Source organism: Falco naumanni, chromosome 5 (assembly GCF_017639655.2).
Source record: "Falco naumanni isolate bFalNau1 chromosome 5, bFalNau1.pat, whole genome shotgun sequence".
Lineage (NCBI taxonomy): Eukaryota > Metazoa > Chordata > Aves > Falconiformes > Falconidae > Falco > Falco naumanni.
Window position 1 is genome coordinate 47,287,981 of NC_054058.1, and position 21,873 is coordinate 47,309,853.

The 21,873-nt window shown below is 41.3% G+C and overlaps 1 protein-coding gene across 1 annotated transcript in view; it reads left to right on the forward strand.

Moving 5' to 3' along the window:
* The window catches only part of SLC17A8 (solute carrier family 17 member 8), a 35,274-nt gene that overhangs the window by 5,312 nt on the left and 8,089 nt on the right, over positions 1-21,873 (forward strand). Inside the window, exons 2-9 of the mRNA XM_040596772.1 lie at positions 2,551-2,803; positions 6,501-6,619; positions 11,821-11,935; positions 12,402-12,489; positions 15,308-15,394; positions 16,327-16,466; positions 18,086-18,235; positions 21,168-21,300. Of these exons, the coding sequence (XP_040452706.1) occupies positions 2,551-2,803; positions 6,501-6,619; positions 11,821-11,935; positions 12,402-12,489; positions 15,308-15,394; positions 16,327-16,466; positions 18,086-18,235; positions 21,168-21,300 (1,085 nt within the window). The remainder of the gene's footprint in view (positions 1-2,550; positions 2,804-6,500; positions 6,620-11,820; positions 11,936-12,401; positions 12,490-15,307; positions 15,395-16,326; positions 16,467-18,085; positions 18,236-21,167; positions 21,301-21,873) is intronic.

Consider the following 21,873-nt stretch of genomic DNA (forward strand, 5'->3'; position numbering starts at 1 on the left):
TACCAATTACAGTCTAATGTCTCTCTTATAAATAGAGAGCCTGGTAAAGGTACAAAAATTTGACAAATTGTGCTTTGATTTAATTCAATCAATATCTTAGATTATGTTAGAGGAAGACAATTAAATTACTTCTTTTGGTTTGTTAATAACTCTTTTGAGAAGGCAGCGGTTCTAAAAAACAATTATTCCATTGTCTTTTCACTTCCTGAGGCTTTTATTTTTGATTTTTTATTCAGTTTTACACCTACCCACATTAGCCCACAGAGCATGGAATATATTGTGTCTCCTTTTTAAAGTGCTTGACTGCGTTACTCTTGGTGCTTTCATTTCACTAACAAATGCTGTTTCCCTGCCAGGGAATCGAAAGATCTCAGTCACCTTCAATAACACCACAGCAATACCCCATGTCCTGCGTTACCCAGTTTGATGCAGTCTTCCCTCCAGCCTGACAGTGAGCTAATGATCTAACCTTGCAGTTAGCACTGCTTTGAGCAGGGGATTAAGTCAAATAATCCGAGGAATTCCCTTCTGGCACAAAACACTCTGATTCTAGTATTTCTTGGAAATGTCAGATGATAGACTGTAGCATGCTTTTTCTCTTTTTGCTAAGACTAAGGCTGAAGTAATCATTTTATGATATTATGTAAACAGGAATAATACAGTAAATGATGCACCCGTTGGCCTATAGCCCTAAAGCCTAGAAATGCTGAGATTTTAAAGCAAAACTTCATATTGGAAAGATAAATTTAAGTCCACAGGAAGCACCCCAGGAAGCCATACTTACCACCTACGTTTGCAAGAGCTTTAGTATAGAGTACTATGTATTAGACTATGGGTAGTATATTAGACTTACAGCAACTGGAGAAAGCTGTGATTAAACCAGTACTACGCTCCCCAAAGACCCAACCAGCTACTGTGTAGATCACCCAGGTGTAGTTCATCCATGTATGCTCTGACAACATTTCTTTATAGCTGATTTGTATATGGAAACCAAAGTGCATTAGATTTCAAATACACTCAGCCAGGTGTGGAAGAAGGAAATAAGTTACTCCTTATCAGAAAAGAGTGAATGAAATAATTTCATCATTTTATGTGGCAAGCTGGGCTTCCTTTAGATTAAGTAACTGTTTACATTTTCACAGTACTGAGAGTAACTCCTTGGCAGACACAAAAGGAGCTGGATCCTGGCAGACACAAAAGGAGCTGGATCCTGAGTTTACTGATTCAGAGCAATGCCAAAACTGAAAGGCTTCGTAATGTAGCTGCTGGTCGAGGCCCCCCTTAGTAAACTCTTTACCTTAAGCTCGTGGATTCAGTGGGCTAGTTGTGTATTCACAGCTAAGCATTTCAGCATGTCAGAAAACCCATATTCAGCATTTAAAACAAATGCATGAGAAGTTAATGTTAGGAAAGGGAGCATTTAGCTGCAGTCCAGGGATGTGTATTCAGCTCTTTCTCACCTCACCTTTTCTACCAGAGACATTCCCTGGTCCTGCACCATGGTATGTTAGTAGTAACAATCACACTGGGAGACCATATTCATTTTTAATTGCACTATCGTGCAATTCCAAATTACATGGGAGTGTCATTTTTTTTATTATGAATCTTTGAGCTGGTGTGCTTGTAGGAAAAAGAAAGGCTGGATACACAAAGCCAGAGGAGCTGCACTCCTCTGTTAGTTGGGCAACCTCTTGCAGGCTGAAACAGCTGGGCAGCATTTGCTCCTACCCGGAGTAGATGGGAGAGCCCACATCTCTGACACCTCTATCGGTTCCTCCCGGCTGCACTGCAGTGCCACACCAAATTTGATCCCAGCCTTTACTGCTGAGGAGGGGTGAATCAGCAGCCCAGAAAGTCGCTGTCTTCCTTCAGTTCTCATTGGCAATGTGTTCAACAATAGGAGTTGCAGGGGTTCACTTTGCAATGACCTTGTGGTGGGAGGATGTTTCAGAGAAGAGGGGACATGTGGCATCAAATCCCTTCAGGCAGAGAAGATCTGGCCCTGGACCTTTTACATCTTAAATAGGGACTCTGATGCCGGAGCCTTTTCTTCTCTTCAGTATAGCCCTGATTTTTGTCTCACAGGTGAAAACAAATTCATAGGGAGTTTTGGGCTGAGCAAAACCATGTTTTGTGCTGTATTTACCCTTTTCTTGAAACCTCCATCAGCTCTGCTTAGTGGATCTAATTAGAAGTTATGCTTAATTCCTTTATATATATTTTTTCCTAACAACCAGCAGAATTTATCACAACAGAGCTCAATTTACGTCTCACAGTTATGCTTGTGAATAGCCTGTGAACATTTTTCCAGCTAGCTGTCCAGCTAGGTGGCTCAGATTTATAAATTCCAGAGGTCATTCATGAAAACGTGTAGTCTATGCCAACCTTTCAAAGCCTGCCCAGCATTAACTCATCGTATCAGAAAGAGACAAATGCCTTGCACGGAGATGATTTAGCAGCTGACTGGAGCATGTAACTGGCCATCTACATTGCAGAAAATTTTACTGAGGCAATAAGGCATTTTCATTTTCTCTTTCTTCATCCATTTAGGAAAATTGATGGCACCAACATAGAGGAGGATCACATTGAGCTAACGGAAGAGGGGCGGCCCGTGCAGGCAAGCACCCACAAACCAGCACCGTGCGACTGCTACTGCTGTGGGCTGCCCAAACGCTACATCATTGCCATAATGAGTGGTCTGGGCTTTTGCATCTCCTTTGGAATTAGGTGCAACCTGGGCGTTGCCATTGTGGAAATGGTGAACAATAACACTATTTATATTAATGGAAAACCAGAGCTGCAGGTAAGAAAACATCTTCCTTTCACTTTTCTGAGCAGACCCTATTGCAAAATCATCAAAGTGTGATGTATCAAAGTACTGAGTATACATATATATACATAGATCAAAAACTGAGGGAGAGAGACACGTGAGTCTCTATCCACGTAGATGTGTAGGTGCTTAATTCCTAATTAGGCGTCAAAGTCACATTAAAAATATGTAAGATCTGAGGATTTGCAATGTTGTAAAGGTTGTAAGCAGCAGAAATGAGAACTGAATTGGCTTGTGTATCTATCAGGTCCCCGACATTTCAGTTGCAGATGGATTTTTTTGCTGTGGCAGAAGCTTTTACTATTTACTCTCTCTCAGGGAAGCGCGCTCTGATGCTGCTGCAGAAGGAATTACTAATTGCTGTATGTAGTGCTGCATGCACTCTATTCAGGTCAGTAGATGACTTTCAAGAACTTAGAGCAGTCACTGGCAATAAGGCAACAGGTTTTTACAGTTTATTGGCAATGCGGACTGCTGTCTAGAGGTACTCAGCGAGGTACCAAGCTATTTTCCAATTTGCGGTAGATAGCATGTGGTTCACAGCTGTTGCCTACAAACCTTTAACAATGCACCCAAGGAACTGCAGGTTCAATGCGTACTTAGTTTCCCCAGTCCTGCCTCGGTACATGGCTCTGCTATCATTAGGCCTTTTATGGATTATATGAACTTGAAGCTTTACATTTCCTCTACTTGTTGACTTATTTTTGGATGTTTTTGTCCTAATAAATTATTCACATGAATATTGACTCTTACCTGATGACTCCCCATGTGCTGAGGTCTAGGAGAAAAGCCATTACAGAAGGACAAAGTATCATCAGATCCTCCCAGGGAATGGAGACTTCCCCCAGCCTATGGGTACCCTTGGTTTGTCAACACATTACCTAAAACAAAGCACATCTCCCAAAGAGGCAGATACTTCTGTCATCTGTCATGTTTCTAGAGATGAATGAAAAGCAGTGCAATTATTTGTCAGCTTTTCTCCCAGATATTTTAACTTTTAGTACAAAGAAGTGCAAAAAGTGTCTATAGCAAATTTCCAAAGCTAAAAGTATGCCTGCCTGCATGACTCATGGTCATAGGAGCTATTGATCTGCAAAGACCAGAGGCGAGGCTTATGATTCTAGGCCTGGGGATTAAATAAATCTTCCTTCCCTTTCTACATTATGTCATGGCCAGTCCTTCAGTGTTTTTCTCTTGCCTTCCTAGCTATCAAGCAGAGTGTTTCTAATCAGACTCAATAAACTCCAGAAAGATTTACCAAAGTGAATGAAGAGTTTCCTAGTGGGGAGCAGTTCTGTGAAAAGGGACCTGGGGGTCCTGGTGGACAACAATGAGTGATCAGTTTGCTGCTGTGGTAAAGCTAACAGCATGCTGGGTTGCATCATCATCGTCAGAGATAGTCAGCATGCCGCTCCACTCAGTGCTTGTCAGGCCACACCTGAACACTGTGTTCAGTTTTGGTCCCTGCTGTACAAAAATGATGTGGACAGGCTGGAGAGTGTCCAGAGAAGGGGCACAAAGGTGATCAAAGGATAGGAAGTCTGCCATATGAGGAAAGGCTAAGACAACTGGGTTTGTTCAGCCTTGAGAAAAGAAGGCTTAGGGGAGACCTTATCACCATGTTCCAGTATTTAAAGGGTGGCTACAAAGAAGATGGAGAGTCCCCTTTTACAAGTAGTCACATGGAAAAGACTAGGGGTAATGGGTATGAGTTACTCTTGAGGAGATTCTGGTTGGACACAAGAGGAAAATTTTTCACAATGAGAACAACCAACCATTGGAATAATCTCCCCAGGGAGCGATGGATTCCCCAACATTGGACACTTAAGATTCAGCTGGAAAGGGTGCTGGGCCATCTTGTTTAGACCATGCTTTTGCCAGAAAGTTTGGACCACATGATCCTTGAAGGTCCCTTCCAACCTGGTGTTCTACGATTCTATGATTCTAGTTGTTCTTCACCTGCAGTCTCCTCTGACCAGATCCTGCTGCTTAGACTTGCTGCTGAATCTGTATTTATTTAGTCTAATTCCTGCTCCCTATGGTCCTGCTTGGACTTCCTGGTTCTATACTTCCCCCTGGAGCAAGAGAAAGGATGTGCCTGCATAGGCTGGGAAGCTCAGAAGAGGTAGTTTGAGAAAATTTGAACAAATTCCTCTCATGAATCGTAAATTATTCTGTTAGGGCATGAGCACCTGCTGATACAGGAACTTTTTCCATGTCTCATGATGTTTCTGCCTTCAGACATTAACAGTACCTAGAAACTAAGCTGGAAATCACTAGTAGAATATTAAGTATTTAAAACAGCAATGTAACTTAGCACAGGTAAGTGGGTCTCTTGTCAGAATGTATATTGATGTAAATGTCTGGCTAATTAACACCATCTTTCTCCCTGCGGGTCAAATGATGAGCTGTTTTTTAGTTTGCTTGTTTGGGAGGGGGGTGGGGGGTGGGAACCTCATGGGGAAAACTGGTTCACAGAAAGTAATACAGAAAAGAGAGATGTTAAGGTTTATCATTCTAGTTTTCATTTTTCTGTAGTGTATTAGTGATAGTTTTAATTCAGAATCTAAAAGATATCTGTGCTGCTTCCTCACATGATGCTTAGCCACCTTTCCCTGCTGTGTGATTGCATAAAAATCATAATGAGGCAAAATATCGTGTTTTCTCTTTGCTCCAAAGCAGTTCTTCTAAACTGAGGGTTCAAGGAGAATAAGTTGACACTGACCTTACAATAGCGGTTTATACCGAGTCAGGTTCTGTCTGACCTCCCAGAATGGAGGGCAGGAGGGGCACCTTGGATCCACCTTTCTTTTCTTCACTTCCTCTGTGTTTTGCCCTGGGCTTTGGCTATCCTTCTGAACAAGGTATGTCAAACAGGGTCATTGAGGAACAGAAATTGTTCAGGACAAGCCTTGAGAAGATTGAAACTGCTTGGTATGCAAGGATGAGGTATATGGTGAAAGCATTTCTCTTGGCTGCAGAGTTTTTGGGTAGGAATTACCTATGACCAGCCTGTGGCTGGCCTTCTGTATCAAAATCCAGCGCTACAACTGGCATCACTTTTAATAAAAGATAAACTAGTCAGCTAGCTAGTGTTACCTAGTTTTATTTCTTGATTGCTTTGTCTTCAGCTGTTAGCCCTCCTTGACACTTCCATGCCCCCCCTTTTCTGCTCCCATGCCACTTAATGCAGATGGTGGATGGTCAGTGTTTGGCCCTGTCAAGAGCTATGGATAAGCCTGACCAGGAAGCTGGTGAACCCAAAGGACCTTGATAATCTTAGGGAAATGGATATGTCCATTGAAAAGCATCAGGTCACTGTTATAACAACGAGCAAGCTTGGAAACAAAGGTTTCAGGACTAAGCAGCCCATGGGGAAGCAGTGACAAACTGGCAAAGTTGAAGGTCCAGCATTAGCTGCCTTCTGGCTGAAACCTTACCCCCTCCTATCCATCCAACAGAGAGCTAAGAGCAAAGGCAATAATCTCACATGAGAATCTGACATCCTTTTGTCTTAACTGGGGGATTTCAAGCTCAGGAACACCTACCAGCCAACATGAAGAGGCTGCCTTGATTTGGAGGATGGGATGACTTCTGTGTGACTTCCAAACAGTGGTTGTCTTACAATGAGTGCTTCATCTTCCAGTATTTTTTTCTGTCTCCTTTACAGAAAGCCCAATTCAACTGGGATCCAGAGACGGTGGGACTCATTCATGGCTCTTTTTTCTGGGGTTACATTGTGACACAAATTCCAGGAGGGTTCATCTCAAACAAATTGGCTGCTAACAGGTAAGAAAACAGTAATCAAAAGAATTAAGCTTTACAGCCTGATGACTGTATTACATTGTTTAAATGATTACCAAAATAGTGAATGAATGTGTTTCAGGAATGCACATCTGTAACTCAATGTGCTGTATTTACGTCTGTAACCAACAATGGGACTAGATTTTCGTTATGGGTCTATTGCTGATTCTTGAAATTTAGCTTGTTCATCTCAAATATCTCCACATTTCTTCTCTAAACAATAATGCTTTCTGGAGAGTGTTAGGAAACCATGCCTAATTCTTTAGAAAAGGATTGTAGCATTTGCATTTCAGAAGTTCCCTTAGTGCTTTTTAGCTCAATACCAAACAATAATTTTCCAACAGAATTTGACCTTTCTCCTTTAAAAATTCCCTGTAGACTGAAGCTGGGCATGTGGTAATTACAGAACTATTTGTGTTCTGAAGACACAAATCCATCCTCATGCACACAGATATCCTTGCCAAGGCTGAATACAGTATTGACTGTAATTCAGATTGCCCAGAACTTCTAATAGAGCTTCATGATCTCTGTTTGGTGAACTCTGAGCATTTATACGGATTCTCCTATGCTCATTGTGTTTGTGGACTGATTTTTTTTAAATTCAACTGCTTTTGAAAGCAAGAATAAGAAAAGTAGCTAATTTTGCCAAAAGGTAACTTTGGTGTTAGGCTTTACTTCAGAAAGTCTTCAAAACTTGGAACACGACCATAAGAGAGAGGGAGTTTGTTTTGAAGAGAGCTGGTTGTGAATGAGCTCATGAGGCATCCATGTTAAGGGCATTTGGGATCTTCAGATAAAAAAGATTGTTGGTACTCATTTCATTCTCTGCAAACAAGGTGTGACTTACCTAGAAACACTTTCAGAATTGGAAAAGGTCTTTAAGACCAGTTATGTATTTTTTTGCCCCACATCAATGTACTTCACTCTTTGCATTCTACAGAAAGCTATAGGGGTTACAAGACTGCCTGGGTGTTCTTCCCACCTATATGCCCTTCTGGAAATTACTCCAGGACAGATTCATCCCATAGAATTGCCCAGAAGCTTAGTCCAAACTCCCCTCTGTCTGTAACCGAAAGTTACTCGTTCAGTTTGCACTGCTTATTCCACACTACTAGCATCCTCAATTATTAATTTCTGTACCTCACAAAAGTGCCTAAGCAGAGTATTTTTCCATCTGCCAAGTAAACTAAACAAATTAGCTAAGCTTAATCATTTCCCCAGCCTTTCTAGTCTTGCCACCAGCTTTTGCAGCAGAAGGACCTCAAAACGCAGATGTGCACACTGTTGGCTGAATGATTCAGCATATTATTAGTTTGGCTTTTGTTTCCTTAATTTCTTGCAAACATTAAAATCAACCACGTTTACACTGTAACTCAATGTAATCTGTCAGCGGGGTACTTCCATAGGGACGTGTTGTGCATATGCACAGAAAGCTGCATTTCTGTCCCCATGAGAGTTTCAGGCTCAATCTAATGCTATACTACCATGTCACATTATGGATTTGACTATCAGAACTCAGTTCAGGAGTTGAATTTTCTTAGAAACAACAATATCCCAAAAGCTGAGCTCAAAAAGAATTTCTGTTTGCATTAATAGGATTCACAGGTCTGGCTAACTCCATCTATTCCCTTTTTTCCTTGTTTACCCAACCAATTTCAGCTTGGGAAGATTCACCAGTGGTGTCAAGTTCCCGTTTCAGAGGGGTTACTGGCTAAGAACAGGGCAAGAAAAGAGCAAATCTGGGGCCAGTCTGTGAACCCACTACCCCTAAAAAGGCAAAGGCTTTCTTTTCCCCCAGCTGCACTTTGGCAATGACATGTATTATTCTATCCTATTACTGACATTACAGATTTAGGTACAGACTCTTTTGTCATCCCTTTAAATCCTGCTCAGCACTGTGCAGCCTTGAACACACATGGACAGCTCCACTGCAGGCACTTCTCTAATGCAAGAAATTATCTGTAATAATGTGGGATTCGGAAAGATCTCAGAACAGCTGAAAATGTGAAGTGCTTTATGGTTTTGCACCAAAACCATTTAACACCGTGTGATTTACTTTATGCATTTGTCCAGTTTTGTGTAGGTCTGCATTCTACCAAGTCCACAAAGCATTTAGTGACACTATCCCTTTAGCTTGCTGCTTATCCTCAAACATGCATCTAAATGTTATTTCATTATTGTTTGGTGGTGACAAGGACACATGAAACATAAGGCACCTCCTGATACCAGTTTTCAGTAACAGCACCCTGCTCAGCAGAGAAGTCTGTTGCTGAAGAAGTCTGTTTTGGTTCCAGAGTGACATCTGGTTGGGGATCATGGCAGTGAGGAGAGAAGAAAATGTGAGTGAATTGTAAAGAACTGGGATATTTTTAGTTATGGTAGAGACCAACTTCTTTGGGATAAATGGCAGTGAACTGCTGGAAGGATGGTGCCTCTTTGTGGAAACGCTACTCAACCTCTAAATAGTAGCAGAAGAGTGACACTGGTTCTAACTCAGTATAAATGATACATTTACAACCTAGGCATATTAAAAGTTGACACTAAATGAAGTAGCAGAGATTGGAAACACAGTCTTCAGAATTAGCTTTTGAATAATTAAACATTTTCTTTTTCTTATGGTTTATTCTTTCACATGTTTATTAATTTACATAATTTACTGTAGTTCCCTGAGACTCAATAGCATCAAGGTAACAAACCTGATATTCCTGTTAGGGGCCAAGGAAGCAAGGTGCAAACCCCTTTTCTTCACTGATCATAACGGAGAGCTAAGTAACACTTATTTCTCAGTTAAATGTTTACTTGGCTTTGAAAGCTGTCTCCTAAATGTCAAGATATGACCATAGGCTTTGTATTCTAGTTTGGAGTTTCAGACTGCTTTCTGTACAAATCCGTTTCTTTGTCACTTCTGCCTGTCAGTCAACCCAGCCTCTTTGCTTTTGAGTTCATCTGTTGAGTGCTTTCTTGTCATTCAGATTATGAGCTGTCTAGGCATCCGCTGTTGTTTTTGTCAATAGGTGTAGAGAATTTAGATAAAATGGTGTTGATCTCTGACTGTAGATTCTTTGTGCTATAATACTACCATTAATCCTACTTTGAATAATAAGACCAGATTAAAAAAAATGAAGGGACATGTATTTCTTAAGTTTTCAAAGAGACTTAAATGTAAACAACTGAAACCTTTATTTAAGGGGGGAAAAAAAAAAAGAAGAAAAGAATGACAACAAAAGGTTTTAAAAGTTTCTAAATATTTTGAAGTGAAGCATGATAAACAGCTATGCATAATAACATCTGTGTATGGCTTTGGCAGAGAGAAATACTGCTGTTGTCCAAATCATATGATTTCTGTTCAAATATCTGTCTAATAATATTCAGATATGAGAATAAAGCTTAATGTATCCTTCTGAAATGCCACATGCACATCAAATCTTATTAAACATCACTGAATTTGAGTAGTTTGGAAAAGGAACATGAATTATAATCCACAAACAGCAGCATGCTGCTAGCTAACATCAGTGTAGCTAGGAGCTGAGGGCCTTGAACAAAACAGGGCACTTTATTCTCAGGGCATCACCTTGAGGGCAGCATTGGGCTGACCTCCCATATCTTACCTGCTGTCGTCCCCAGGGCCACCAATTGCTGCAGCTTTCTATCTGCAGAATGAAAGATCTCCCACACAAAGGCAGTCTGCAGGCAGCCAGATGCGGTTGCTTTGAATTGCAGACAACACAAAGAAGACAGTAGACTACTGAGGATAAGTAGTAAACCATTCAATTTAAATGGTGCTTGGCAGTTGTGGAGAACTCCTACTGCCAGTCCTGATACTTTCAGTGCTGTAACAGGATCTCAGACGGGATCCTCATGTATATCAGCTTCGGTAGAGGCTGGAATAATGAACTCCTGATGTTCAGAGTGTGTGATGCAGCTATTGAGTCCCATTTGTTGCACAGAAAGGAAACCTAAGGCTTCAGTCAGCCAGATGTGAAGATAATGTGAAATCTACTCAATCAAGTACAGCTCGTGCCTATTAATGGCAGTAATTTCAGCGACTGGTGCAGCTGGTTGGTCCCAGTCTCTTTCTTGGTTTCCAGTGGTGTTTTTTATGGTGCAGCAGCCTCAGTTTTAAAAAGAGCTCCCCAGATGTCCTTTCAAGAGCTGGGCATCCAGGGACACTTTTTCTTTGTGCTACAGCATCAGTGCCTGGCAAAATAGCAGTGTGTGCCATACTGAAATGACTGCTCTGTCAATCCAGTTGTCTTTCAGGTCTAGCATCACTGTTGTTTCGTACTGATACAGGGTAGTAAGTGTGCACCACTTTTCAGTTAAACATAGGAAAGCTCATGTCTATGCTGGGAAAAGCTGCTGCAGACTGCAGTGAGTGAGGCAGACATGGCTTTGAGTGGTACCCCAGGGCCTCCGAGTGGCCTGGAATTTCAGGGATGCTGCTTGGATCCGTTACCACTACATAGAGGTTTCTGCTCCTGTTTCTCTAATGGGTGCTAACATTTGGGAGGCTGCATATGATTTTCCAAAGGCACTGGGCCCCAGGTACCTGTACAGCTGTGACTGACTTATGCCTGGCTGCAGCAAGCGCGCTTCCAAAGCAGAATAACAAAATGTTTATATCATGTTTTTCACAGAAGTTGTCTTGCAGATATGCCTTTTCTATGCCATAGTCACAAAGGACATGTAGCTGTTATTTAGAGAAGTGATGGAAAGGAGTCACTCTTAAGCAATGCTCTTATATGTTATAGCAGCAGCAAGTGGAACTAACCAGCACATTCCTGTGTTCAGAGAAGCATTTAAACCAGACTTTACCCAACTTAAGTTAAACCCTGTTGATATAACAGAATTTAAGTTCTTCCCCAAGACAGGAATGCTTCTCTCAGGTCAGGACTCGTGTAAACAGCTTAGCCTCCAGTACCAACACCCATAGTTATTCCTCTGATACAAAAAAAAAGTTCAGCATCTTTGTTTAAGTATGTATAAAACTTCTATTCCACTCAGAGAAAAAAATGTGTTGACCATATGGAGATTTATCCCCTTTTGCCAGTAAGAGGGCTTTACATGTATTTGGGTTGGTGAGAAGGTGGTAGGTGAGATGATCTCTGCAACTGCACCTGAGAACAGCATTGCTTCGGGAAAGTAGATAATAATTATACTCCCTTTTGTGTTACTTTTTTCCATAGGGTATTTGGAGCAGCTATCTTTCTAACATCTACACTAAACATGTTCATCCCTTCTGCAGCAAGAGTGCATTATGGCTGTGTGATGTTTGTAAGGATTCTGCAAGGTCTGGTGGAGGTAGGAGCACTCACCATGCTGGTCCTTTCATGCATCATTTGTTTTTGGAGATTTCATTCTGAAAAGTCATAAGATCTTTTGGTCAGGTTTTCTGATCAATCTATAGTTTTACTTGTTACTCATTTTTAGATGACAATTTTTAATAATTTTTAAATTACCTTAACGAAAATAAAAAGTTTAGGTTTCTGCTGTTGCAGTTTGAGCTATTTTAGTTTATTTGCGTCATCCACTGCATGTACTAAACAACATTTTAACCTCAGAACACATTACCATTTAAGTAATTATCCAGATTAGTTTAACATCTTCATAACCCAAACAACAAAGCACTTCCTTACTTAGGCTTACCTAACCCTTCCTACATCATTCCATGGTGACAAACAGCTAGGACAGGTTGGACAGTATCAGCAGCTGCTTGAAGTAGGAATGCAGTGAAAGCAAATCATATGATGTGTGAAATGTCTGCCAGGGTGTCACCTACCCAGCCTGCCACGGGATGTGGAGTAAGTGGGCTCCTCCACTGGAGAGAAGTAGATTGGCCACCACATCGTTCTGCGGTAAGTTGATAGGCCCGTATGGTTTATGTAAGTACATATTCCTATTAGACATATTTTATTCTTTTCACTATTTAAAAAGGAAGTGCAAACCCTCTGCCCTTCCCTGCATTTGGCTTGTAGTCTGAGCTCAGGAACCTGAGAGTCTTTTTGTTTAATATGTCACCATTTTGTCATTTAAAGCCAACCCTCAGAATTACTTTCATATTAAACTAAAATGGGTCTAGAGGAGTCACAAGAGAGAAACTACATATTTTTTTTTATGTGCTCCATCTTTAGAGATTCCATTTATTATACATGTTGAATTGACCCTTCTAAACAAGCACCCATCTAAAAACATTATTTTCAAAGGACTTGAGGGCTTTAGCCTAGCTGCTTAACATACTGCAGTGGAGGTGATGTAACTTCTTGCCACTAGCTGTTCTGCTTCACTCTGTTTTGAATTATGATCAGGCTCGTACTTTCTTCCCTTCTCTGGGTCCCTTTCCAATGCTGACAGCTGGCCTTCTGGAAGATGGCTTGTGGGAAATTTCAGAAGACTTTGAGCAGAGGAACCCAGTAGAAAGATGGGAGAAACTGAACTCTCTCATTCTCTTTGTAATATTTCTAGCCTCTAGCAAGAGACTTAAACCTTGTTATGAAGCACGGAGCAGGGAAAATACTGAGGTTTTACACTTTGTTCTTGAAGGAAGATATCTTCTTTTTACTTACAGCCACACTAATGAAAAGGGAAAAGGGAAAAAAAAAAAAAAAAGAAGAAGTTTTTTCTACTTTTAATTCCGTCCTCCAGGTAGCAGTTTTTGCCATAGGTCACTGTACTACCACAGTTTCTTGCCAGAAAAGACACTGTGAGTGTCACACCTGTCCAGCACTTTCCCATGTCTAGTTTGAGCTGTCCTCTCTTCATATACTTTCCTAGTTGATGTCTTCATCCTCTTTTGGATACACCCTGCAATCTTTAATTACCTGTTAATTCCAGGGGAAACAGTGAATGTTAGTTTCCTCACCATTTCCAGGCTGGATTTGGGTAGATGGCTAAATGTAAGGAAGGTAAGGCATAATCCAAATGTACTCCCTCTACTTTTTTACCCTGAAAAGTCCAGATACACAGAGTACAGGGCAGTAATGGTTCTGCTGGAATTTCAAATGCACTGTGTTGGAAGTGAAGAGAAAGCCACTGCTCGTTACTTCACTCTGTTATTTCCCATCTGCTAGGACACCTTCACTGTCTGTATTTGGTGTATTCCTTCCCATTCCCATTTGTTACTAGGAAATTGGAACAGTAAGTGGATGTCTAACAGTACTGAAGAAAAATCAGAAATATCAGGACTTTGAAGAGTAAGCAGTGGGACAGGTGGAAGAGAAAACAATGAAAATAAATACAGGTAGTGGGGTAAAGCCAGCTGAAGATGAATACCTGTAAAAGAAAATATTCGATTGCAAATGTGAAAGTGACAGGAAAAAACATTTTGTCCATCAGCAGTAGAACTGAAAGGCTAGGGAAAATACAGCGCTAAAATACAAGAGGAAGGTTAAAAGGAGGAGTGAAACAAAAGAAAAAAAACAGGTCTGCATATTATAGGACTTTTATTTTTAATACAGATGACTCCAGCATTTACTGATTATTTAGGTGTTTCCATTTTCTTCAGAACAACAGACCAAAAGAGAAACCTCTCCACCCTTGGTGCTCTCTCCTTGAAATCCCAGCACTGGGTAGAGAAAGTTCCATCCTGCAGCTGCTCAGCACCCATTTTAGTGGCTACAGGTAGCTGATTCTTGCACTTGAAAGGTGCACAGGAACAATGGAAGGATTAGGAAACCCCATGTTGACCAGGTTCCTGGCTTCTTGACTATATTCTTGCCTGAATTACAGAGATGAGGGAGATGAGTCACTGTGAAACACTGCAGAGAAGTATTTGCTAATGAGTAGAGCATTAACAAATGTGCACTAACAAAGTATGTACTACTCTCAAAAACACAAGTATCTCATTTCCTAAAATAATTTAAACCAACACTTCTCACACGTGAAGCCACTGGCATCGCACTGAAACCAAATTGTAAGAATCTGGATTGTAAGAAGTCTCCCCAAGGTCTTAATGGAAATTCCTTTCCAAGCACTTAAATATTAGTCTCTTTCTACAAGTCACTTGGAAGTATGTTTCACCAGTATTATATATTTCCCAATCAGAAACCTTGGCACAGACCACGATTTTATCCTTTTTTTCCCTGTCAACTTTTGTCTATTTATTGCAGCTGTTTGTTCATGCCACTGATATGAACTAAATGAACAAGGTTAAACAGACTCAGGGTTAATCTGAACACCCCCTCCACTACTAGCACTTGTGGGGTCGTGGGGCGAGAGCCATGACAAGAGCCTCCCAGCATATCTTTAGCCATCAAGATTTCTGGACACCAAGAAGGCTTCTGAAACTTGGGCCATTAGCTTCTCCAGAGTACACCTCATATGCCACAGGGTTAGATGGGATTTCCCACTGAAGTGCATATGTAAAACAGCTTATGCCTGCATGGTGGTTTGCCATCAGTCTTGGATTTGCAAATCCCATTTGCCTACAGGGCAGAGCCTTTCTAACTGCAAAATGAGACTGGTGATCCCACACCAGTGAGGGCCAGTCCTTACACACCCCAAGCAAAATTTTAGAGCTTCCATCTCATTCCCCATGTTCAGAAGAAATCATGGTGCCAATCAGCCAGATATGTCCCTCCAGCTCTGCCCCCATGAGTACCTGTCTGGATTGTCTGCACTGCAAGCTGGCTGCGCCTATCATAGCTGATATGTTTTATTAATCCTTTTTCTCCTCAGGGTCTTATGCAGGTGCGGTGGTTGCCATGCCACTGGCAGGTGTGCTGGTACAGTATATAGGATGGTCATCAGTCTTTTATATTTATGGTGAGTTGCTTAGCATGAAGGATCTCTATGACTAGACTGGTACTGCCAGTTGTTTTGTTAAACCTGTATAACAAGTATGGATCAAAGTTGCTTTAGTGGATGAAGAGGTTGCAGATAGGTATTCCAATTTATTCTCTACTTATTGCAGCTTCTGAGAGCTTTTATTTTGTAATCCTCTGTTATAAAATGTTTTAAAATTGTAATGACCAGGCTACGGCTCATAGTCACCCAGTGAGAGGGCTGGATGCAGTTGCCAAGGTCGCTCTGTAGCACAAACACTCATGTGGTAAGTGTCCAGGAGTGCACACTAACACCGAGTGCTCCAACACACACTGCCAGTGAGGAACCAGATGCCTCTGAAACCTTCTGCCCTGAGAAATCTGTCCCATGCTGCCCGCCCTCGGTAAAGCAGTGTCACTTTTACAAAGTGGTCCCCTCACATGGGTATGGCCTTACGGCTGATCTGTGGTGCCTCATGCTTCCCCCACACAGTATGGGGCAGAGCTGGCTCAAACATAGCCTTGTGCATCAGTAACCCAGTTAAGAAGGGGGTTCTCTGTTTCCTCTGGAGACACAGGACACACCATAAGATTTGCCATTGCAATCTGATTGCAATGTCCTTTTATGCAGATTGCAACCATGTTATGACTGGTCTTTTTTTCTTCCTCAGATTCTACATAGAGCTTTCCTTCTGCCTTTTTTCTGCCTCATGCAGATCTTGTAACACAAGTAACAAAATGCTCAAATGCTTTGCGAGCAGGCACACACTACCACTACATGGAGTTAGTTATCATATTTTCTTACTTCTGTGAGCATATTTTCTATGCAGATTTGGTCTAACTGGTTCTCAAAACAAACTTCAAGGCCTGCAGATACTGAAGTGTGGCTTTATTGGCTTTTAAAACTGAGTTTTGTTTTTCCTGCCTCTGCAGGAATGTTTGGGATTGTTTGGTACATGTTCTGGCTGCTTCATGCCTATGAGAGCCCTGCTGCACATCCAACAATAACCAGTGAAGAAAGGATATATATAGAAACAAGTATCGGAGAAGGAGCCAGCCTAGCTAGTGCAAGTGTAAGTAAATAAGGCTTTTCTGATTATAATTTGTGAGCACTTTCACAGAATGAGCGTATAACTGGATGGATACTATTGGCTGCATAAAAGCAGCAGAATTATTTTCTGTTGATGTTTAGGGGCTTTTCCTCTTATGAAAACTGCAGGATCAGGCTCATGCAGCTGGGCAGGATGAGTTCAGCAACAGGCAAACCATGTAGTGCTGTTTCAGCTCTCGGCTTATGGGGCCTCACTAACCTATGCAGGGAAGGGAGTGGGGAGAGAGAGGGAACCACACACTCTGCTCTCCTGCTTACTCTCTTGAGTAACTATCATATTTTTTTCTAAAAATATTAATGGAAATAGCTAAACAAGACACTGGATGCAGACGTTAAATTATCCAGCTGCCTGTTGAGCTCTTACTAAGGATGATTGCAATTCTGAAAGCTTGAGGACAAGGTTTCTGCCCTGCTCATTCTCACAGCCTCTCAGCTCCTTGTTTTAAGACTTCTCACCCTTTCTTTAAGAGAATTATGGAAGATCCTGGGAACTTAAGGTTAAAGCCTATTTTCCCACCAGGCTTCTCCCTGTTCCCTTAGGTAATTTATTTTTGCTAGTGGTGAAAAATAAAACTGTTTCTTGATAGACTTTTCTTCTTGGCTTTTGCTCTTGAACATTCTGGAACAAAATAACTCCGGAATCTTTCCTCTACATGTTTGGGGTATCAGCCTTGTTGAAAGTGTAAAGTACCAGACTCTCCTTTTGGGCATGCTCCTGAAATATGGCTGAAGGCACTCAGGTCTTGGCTGGAGACACACATACTCGTTCCAGGTCATGGTTTTCCCTTGCTGTACAGTAGTTTTACTGCAGAGAAGTTTAGTACCACCATCATATGTTCACACAAAACCACAGGCAGGTAGTTGTCTGTAGAACACAAGGACCATTTTTGTAAAAAAGGAGAATGTCAATGTATATTGCCATAGTTACATATTTCAGCTTCTGATTTTAGTTCCATTATAAGTGAACTGGGCTCTGAAGTAAAGCAATCCTGCTGTATGGAGTATTGAAACATAAATAGAAAACAGAAATGCCAAAAGCAAGTTATAGAAATTAAATCCTCTACCACGTATTATTTTTATTATTTATTAATTAAATTTATTAATTAAATCCTCTACCACTATATATTATATATCTACCACTACCATTTATTGCTGAATGAAATGAATTAGATTGAAGCAGGTAGCTGCTTGTTGCTGTGCCACCACATGTTTCTGAGTTTGGATAACCTTTTTTTCACAATCAAATGTCTCAAACTTCATCATGCCAATAAGTGGGGAATGACACAAGGTTTTCTCTAGTTTTCGTTGATTCTGTTATTGATTCTATTATCCCGATAGCAGGATTCCAGAAGACCTTGTGTAATTTCAGTAAGCAGGACAATAGTAGTATTATAATAGTAGTCACCTCAAAAATCCTACAGATTCTAGGGAAGTTTCTCTACCTGTCTTTTGCTACTAATCCAGGAGATATCTTTTATTTGCATTATAAGTGATTTTCAGTGTAAATTGGGTGCCGTGTACTGTCTCATTGTTTATTCTGCCTCTGCCTACTCGCTTTTGGTTTGGTGTTTTTTTTCCTAGAAATTTAGTACTCCCTGGAAGAGATTTTTCACTTCAATGCCTGTCTACGCAATCATTGTGGCAAACTTTTGCAGAAGCTGGACCTTCTATTTGCTCCTTATAAGTCAGCCTGCTTATTTTGAAGAAGTCTTTGGATTTGCAATAAGCAAGGTAAATGTCTGTGATGAAGCAGTGACCTTCAGACCTCACCCTACAAGGTGCAGAGTGCTTAAGGAACCCCAGATCCTCCTGGAATCATTACAGTAGATTATTTCTGGTAGCTGGGATGACATACTTCTGGTGATCTGATAGAAATAAAAGCTTGCTAGCATAAAATTATTTTAAAAAGGAAATGACTGAGAAGTTGTTTTGGGAGAGAGTTAATTAAAAAACCTCATATATCATGAAAACCACAAAGTAAACAGAAATGCACATTTGGTTTAGTGCTGGCCATTTAGCATTGCTTGCCAGGTAATTTTTATCATCTTTTTTTTCATTACTTTTCATTGATGAGGGGTCAAATTTTGTATAGATTTATATTCCTGACCACTGCCAATTCATTAGTCAGTATCGTCACATTCCCTCTTCAGAGCATGAATGAAGACTTCAGAGTAATTGTTCCAGAGAAGTTGTCCCAACATTCCTTTAAAAAACCTACTTGTTACATTGAAAATTCTTCTCAAGCAAGTGTAATTCTGCAAACTGATACCAAACAACATCATTACCTGTGTGGTCTGGAAGCACGAGTGTGCTCAGATTCTGCAATGCTGGCATGGTAGCAATGACACTCTGAATAGCCAAGTACAGCATGGAGATGAAGAACAAGATGAAGGGGTATTAAGACAAAACAGATTTGTTTGTTTTGAACTGCCTTTCATTAGCCCTAGAGTTGCACCTCTGTGTACCTCAGTAATTAAAAACTAATGTAAAACTGACTGTCAATGTAAGGAGGTTGAACATCCTAGATAATAAGCTTTTCACTAAATTACTGCTTAAAAAAAAAAAAACTTCTAGAAGATGACATGCTGATCACTAAAACTCTGCAAAATAGTCTTTTCCCATGCCTGGGATAAATACCAGAGCTATCACAAAAAGTAGTAACCTTTTGGCAGAAAATTCACCAAGGGGAAGTCATGCTTGACCAATTTGATAAACTTCTATGATGAAGTGACTGACTTGGTAGCTAAAGGGAAGAGCGGTGTATATTGCTACCTAGACTTCAGTAAGGTAGGTACTTATAGATCTCATAGAGAAGCTGTTGATGTATGGACTGGTTGAGCAGACAGTGAGGCGGATTGAAAACTGCCTGAATGGCTGGACCCAGAGGGTGGTAATCAGTGGCACGAAGTCTGGTTGGAGGCCAGTAGCTAGTGGTGTACCCCAGGAGTCATACTGGGTCTGTTCCTGTTTGGCATCTTCATTAATTATCTTGATGATGGGGCAGAGCATACGCTCAGCAAGTTTGCAGATGTTACAAAACTGGGAGGAGTGGCTGATCCACTAGAGGGTTCTTTTGCCTTCCAGAGGGACCTCAATCAGCTGGAAAAATGGGCTGACAGGAACCTCATGAAGTCAAACAAGGGGAAGTGCAAAGTCCTGCACCTGGGGAGGAGCAGGCCCATACACCAATATAAGCTGGGAGTCACCCAGCTGGAAAGCAGCTGCAGTCTCTGTAATTGGAGATATTCAGAAGCTGTCTGCACACAGTCCTAGGTAGCCTGCTCTAGGTGATTGTGCTTGAGCATTGATTGAAGAAGATGACCTCCTGAGGCTCTTTCCAACCTCAACCATTCTGTGATTCTATGAAAATGAAAAGAAGATGAGCATCAATTTGTAGGCTCCAATCCCACAAAAATAAAAATACATGCGTGACTTTAAATGTATGCTAATAGTTTGTAAAATTATACCATAATGTCAGGTTTTATGCTATATGTTCTTTGGTCCATAAACAATGTGCAGGTTTTTCCTTCCTTTACACATAGCAGGCAACAGGAAGAGATTTGTTATCCAGAAACGAGCTCCTTAAGAACATGGATAACAAAAAAATATAAAAGCAGGTGAAAACCAAGATAGGGCACTCTAATATCAGGACACATAAGACAGGGGTTTGTGATGTCTACGGTAGAATTTAATATTAACAGTCTTCTATGCAGCTCTTCAGTGTAACCATGGAAGAGCAGGGATATTGCATATTTCTAAGGTGAGATTCTCACTTGTGCTCTGGCTTCTCCTCCTAGGCCACAAGGAGATATTCCTTCCATCACCCATCCTTGGGCACCTACTCTAACCAGCTAAATTAAAGCAGTTATATTGTGCTCCTTTGTTGGTCACTGGAGAGAGGGAAAACTCCATCAGAGCATCAGCTCCAGACTTTTTAGACAGAGTTGTCTTTTTCCTTTTTATTATATATATACAGAGAAAGAGGGAAGGAAGGAAGAAATACCACCCTACCCCTCAAAAACTGAAGGAATGTGCCCAGGCACTTTACATTTCATTTTTTGAATGATTGTGCCCTTAGGCGCTGGGCAGACAAGAGATGGTCTGCACAGATCCGGCTTCCTGGCAGGGGCAGTTACTGACTGCCCCTTTGGACAGGGTGCTGTTTGACCTCAGCAGTGAGCAAACAGCCCCGTTTTTGACCCTGTCTGTCAGGGACAGTGACTGGACAGCACCTGGCACCCCAAGGAGCATCCTGTAGGCTCCACTTCCCAGGTACAGCATCCTGTGAATCCCATCTCACAAGCCCCAGCAGAGATGGTGGACCAGGGCTGAGGTGGGTAGCTTCTGGCTGTGGCATGGCTCACATACTGCCATTACTGGAAGGGCCTGGGAAAAAAAGCTGCTACTACCTGGATGAGAGTATACTGAAATCTCTCGAGCTCCCAGAAATCCTTAAAAATGGGAAAAAAGTAGCTTAAGGTTACCCAGGTCTTGGTTGCAGGTCCTGTTGGACCTGTCTGCAATTCCCCCACACAAGGATCCAGGATCAAAAAAGTGTCTGATGGGGGTAAAAAAGGGGTGAAGAAAGGTATGGTTCCTATTCCCTTCCCCCTAAATCCTGAGGGAGGACATGAGCAGTAAGCACTCATTTGTCTAATTGCAGGTTGGCCTTTTGTCGGCAGTTCCTCACATGGTCATGACTATCATCGTACCCATTGGAGGGCAACTAGCGGACTTCTTACGGAGCAGGAATATTTTAACCACTACCACTGTAAGGAAGGTCATGAATTGTGGAGGTACTATTGGATTCTGAAAATACAATATTTCAATTCTGTTCTGCAGCTGATGCAAAAATCATAGTTTGGTCCATGTTTAAGTGTAACAAGAGACAAATTACTCTAGAATGCATTTACAGCTGGTTAATCTGAAGGATTTAATGGAGAGCTGATGTTAGATGTCCTCATGGTATAAATCCTTACTCATATGAGCACACTTTTAAAAAGGGAGGAGGAAAGAAGCCTTGTTAATAACTGAAAGGGCAATAGGGACTGGCCGAGAATAGTATGATCAAATAGACCTCATCCTGCAAACTTGTATGGACAAAGGTAACCCTGTACTGTGGTGCTGGAGAGAGCTTTTCCAAGCAGATACAGTCTTGCAATAGCTGGCCATGTTCCTTTCCAGCAGAACCCACCGGCAAGTTTAGGCTGGAAGGGTTGAGTGAAAAAAAGGGTGAGGGATGGACAGAAGCATTTTTACTCAGCACAAAAAAAATTGTTTCCAGTTCAGTCACTGAACTGGAAAATCAATGACATCTACTTGTAGGGATGATACTAAATTAGGGAAAAATTTTCAAGCCAGATAGCCTG